General features: G+C 47.9%; 1 protein-coding gene across 1 annotated transcript; it reads left to right on the forward strand.

Annotated features, from left to right (window-relative positions):
• The first annotated feature begins 1747 nt into the window (after positions 1 to 1747).
• On the forward strand, positions 1748 to 3430 carry LOC100194094 (uncharacterized). The gene has a single exon (NM_001139148.1). It carries the CDS (start codon positions 2433 to 2435, stop codon positions 2985 to 2987), a length of 555 nt encoding a protein of 184 aa, NP_001132620.1. The 5' UTR covers positions 1748 to 2432; the 3' UTR covers positions 2988 to 3430.
• The last annotated feature ends 779 nt before the right edge of the window (positions 3431 to 4209 follow it).

Raw genomic sequence — 4209 nt, forward strand, 5'->3', positions numbered from 1 at the left:
TTCTTGATAAATGTTTTGTTCATGAAAGTTTAAGCCCTTGTGTTGTTCCAGTGATTTTAGTACCTAAGAAAGATGGATCTTGGAGGATGTGTGTTGATTGTAGAGCTATAAATAATATTACCATTCACTATCATCATCCTATTCCACGGCTAGATGAGGTTTCTGGAAGGTGCTTTGCGCACGTCCGCTCGAGGTCCTCACCATCACTCGTGGAAGTCACTTTAAGTAAATCTGCATTTTTAGTTTATTGCGATGATGGTTTTATGGTTAGATCCGTCATCGATTCTTCTTTTATGTGTTAATCTTGTTGAGTTAGTTCAGATCTGTTCTGTTCTAATGTTATGTATACTATCTGACAGTAGATCTGAGTTTTATGTTTTATGCTGCATTATCAAATTAATCTTAATTAGGTCTTGTTAATTTTCCAACAGGTCATCACCTACAATTTCTAAATGAATTCTTATTGTCCAAATTATCTTTTTGATCTTCCTGTAGTTTGTCTCGTCATAGTATCATGATGAGGGCCTTGTTTTCTATTCATCGCGCCAAAATAATGTATTAGATTGAATAAGAATATTGGTTAATAGATTTAGGGCCTGTTTGGTTTACTACCTAACTTGCCACACTTTGCCTAACTTTTCTGCCTAAGGTTAGTTCTTCAATTTGAATGACTAACCTTAGGCAAAGTGTGACACAGTTAGCCGTGAACCAAACAGGCCCTTAATAACTGAAACATGTGGTGAGCTACAATTGGTGAAGATAAATAGCTTTATATTTTTCATAGGATTCCTCTTCATTTTGGCAATTTATCTGATCTGAAATGATTTATGGTGTTGTATTTACATTCAATATTGAAATATATGGTGTTGTTAATGTACCTATTACGGTTAGACATTTGCAAATTATTTAACTCATGTTGTGAATGAAAACATATCAAGTGTACATGAGTCTTTGGTGCACATATGCAGCACATAAACTAACAAAGTTCAAAAACAATTGTAAAAAATCATACATATTTTTCCATCTTACTCCTATTATATACAAAAATTCAAGTTCAAATTCGTTATATTTTAGATGTAATAAAAAAGAGAACATTCTAGCCGATTTTCTAATTTAAACAAATTTTATCTTTTTATTACAGCTAAATTATAACAAATTTGAACTTGAAATTTTGTATATAATTGAAGTAAGATAAAAAGAACATACATGATTTTCTTCAGATTTTTTTGTGAACTTTATTAGCTCATGTGCACTATATGTACATTAAAGGCTCATGTGCACCATATATGTTCCATTGTGAATAGTGCCTCTATATTTTTTATATTTTTATTAGTATATCTGAAGCATAGATATATAGCAATAGTTGCTTTGAGTTTAACAGTTGTCTTCTTTCTGTTTGGTGCTATTTACGTGATGCTAGCAAGTGACAATTCTTAATCATCTATGCTTCATAGTGTTCCTATCGTTTTCTTGGTCTTGCAACTGGTCCCTCTTGTTATTTCATCCTGCACAAATTAGCTTTCTATTTTTTAGCCCATGGACATTTTTTTAGCTGTGTGTGTTTTTTGTTGTGATTGATGCTTTGTACCGGCCATCCTCCTGATAGTTTGTCTTTGGTTACTGCACCCCTGGGCACTTCAGGTCCTGCTGCGAATCTTGAGAATGGAGATGTGTTTCCCTTCCACCTGGAAGACGCCTTGAATATCTGTGTTGTTGTAACGCATTTCCTCACTGTAGTCTCTAGCGAACGAGACAGAGCCAGCCCCCGCGTGGTCCTCCGCTCGGGCGACACGGGAGGCCCCTCCCCCAGCCCTAGCGCCGCCACTCTCTCCTCCTCTATTTCCCCCTCGTCGTCGCCGGAGGAGACTGCCGAAGGCCGGCGCGACCGGCGGCGGAGCGTTTCTCCGGCATTTCTTCTTCGTTTGCTCTCCCGGTGTTCAGATTTGAGCGGGTTCTATGTCGGGCGGCTCAAGTTCCAGCCGCGGGGTTACTGGGGCGGGTGCAGTCCCCCGCGCCGTCGTCTTCCTTGTCTCCGGCGTCGTCGGGGGCTGTGCTCGGCGGTTCAACATCTGGTCCTACAGGTGCAGCCAGGCGATGGATTGGCGGCATCTGCTGGTGGTGGCGGGGCTGCACCGTTTCGGCGGTAGACGCACGGCGTGGTGGGTCTAGAGCTGGCCGGCGGACGTGCTCCTCGTGGTGTTGGGTTTGTGGCGTGTGGGCCGGATCTGCCCTGAACAGCTGGCGCTGGCGGCCGGTGGCGGCTGCGTCGATGGTGGTTTGGGGCTCGAGCAGGCGCTGTGGTGCGGCGCTCTCTTCTTTGCCACCCTCCCCTCCCCTCACGGCCTTGTCTACTGCTGTGGGCGGGGCGTCAGCCGTGCGACGGTGAGGAGCGGAGGATCTGACTCCTCAGTGGTGGTGTGTGGCGTCGACATATGGGCAGCAACGGCTCCGGCAGCATTTGCGGTGGTGTACATGCCAGCGGATCTGGCGCGTCGCAACGGCTGCTGCCAGGGTTGGTCGACGGGAGGTGCGGCGCGTGGTGCTGCCGCTGCTCGGCCGGGACCGTGGGCTCAGCCGGAGGTGGTGGCGGTCCGCGCTGCTTTGCGACTGTTGTGGCAACCGACGCGTCATTGGCCCTCTGGATGGGTCTGTGTGGGTTGGTTGGGCGGCGGCGGCGGCTGTGGAGGTGTGCTTTGTCCCGGGGTCCTGGCCGGATGTTGTGCTGGGGGTTTTCTTGGGCGAAAGCCTTAGCGACGGCGACGCTCCTGGGCGCCGCTTCCCCTGTTGAGGGCGTCGTGTTCCCTAGCTTTGTCTTCCATGGGCGAAAGCCCGGTCCACCTCGGATTGGCGACGATGGCATCCCCGACGTCACTCCCTTCCTGAAGGTGTCGCTACTGAAGTTCGTCTCGGCCACGTCGTCGCCTTCGGTGGTTGCTTTCGTCTTTTGGGTCCCGGTTTGCGTGTGGAGGTGGAGACTTGCACCGTGAAATCGAAGTTGCTACGTCAGGGGATGTGGCTTGGCAACGATGACGTGGAGCGACCCCCTTCTTCGTGGGCTTGTTTGCTTCGAAGATGAGGCATTTGGCAGAGGCGGGGCGGTGGATCAAGGTTTTGGAAGTCTCGCTGGTGAAGAATCGGAGCTGTCTCGAGTATGGTATCTCGTGGCTTGGCCACAGTCTTCCTTCCTTCTCTTCTGTCGGTGTTTGTAGTCATCGTCGTGTTTCCTTCGGCCTTGTGGTGCCTGTCTTGGGGAGTCGAGCTGCTCGTCACTTGTATTGAACTCGGCAACGATGACTCACGATGGACATTGTGTGTGTGGGGTTGTTGTTGTCTGGTTTGTTTGTAGTATAGGTTTTAGGTCCGGTTTTTTTTAAAATTAGGTTAATTCCTTTCTTCTTAATTGAGAGACAGAGCTTCTGCTATTACGTTCAAAAAAAAATCTGTGTTGTGCAAGGCATGCGTCTTGTAAGAGCACGCCTGTTGTCCATGGAAATACATACTTCATCTGAGACTAAGCTCAAGCAGAGAAGAAAGCCCAGAAGCGCGCGCCTTGCCACCCGTAGGTTTCTCGACGGTTATCCTTTTGTTGGTTTGACGTTGTCTGTCCGCTAGTTATATATCTGCTAATATTTACTCAGTGGTGTTTTATCTGCTAATAATTACTTGGTGATTTGCACGGGTAAGTACTTGAGCTGCTCTTGGCACCGTCGTCGATCGGCTTTAGTTCCTGTTTTTGACCTGCCACCCTGTGCTCCTGCATGCAGAGTGCTTCCTCCAGATGAAGTCGCCCACCTCATGCTGTCGTGCAGAAGGCGCTAAGCGTTAGCAGCATCGCTTCTGTGGACACAATAATCTAGAGTTATTGATTGCACCTATACTTCCCTTTTTTTAGTTTTTTCAAGTAATTTCATATGCAATCTATTGACTTCACTACCGGAATCCGGGCCTTTGCCGAGTGCCGGAGGCTTTGCCGAGCGCCGCACTCGGCAAAGTCCTGCGCTCGGTAAAGAGCTTATTTACCGAGTGCAGGACACTCGGCAAAGTCTGCTTTGCCGAGAGTCAAACACTCGGCAAAGATGGCTCTCCGCAAAGGGCCGTTAGCGGCCGTCTACAGCTGACGGCCGTCAGTCTTTGCCGAGGGCCGAAAGCCGGCACTCGGCAAAGTCTTCTCTTTGCCGAGTGTCAAATATCTGGCACTCGGCAAAGAGA

This window comes from Zea mays, chromosome 1, assembly GCF_902167145.1.
Source record: "Zea mays cultivar B73 chromosome 1, Zm-B73-REFERENCE-NAM-5.0, whole genome shotgun sequence".
Lineage (NCBI taxonomy): Eukaryota > Viridiplantae > Streptophyta > Magnoliopsida > Poales > Poaceae > Zea > Zea mays.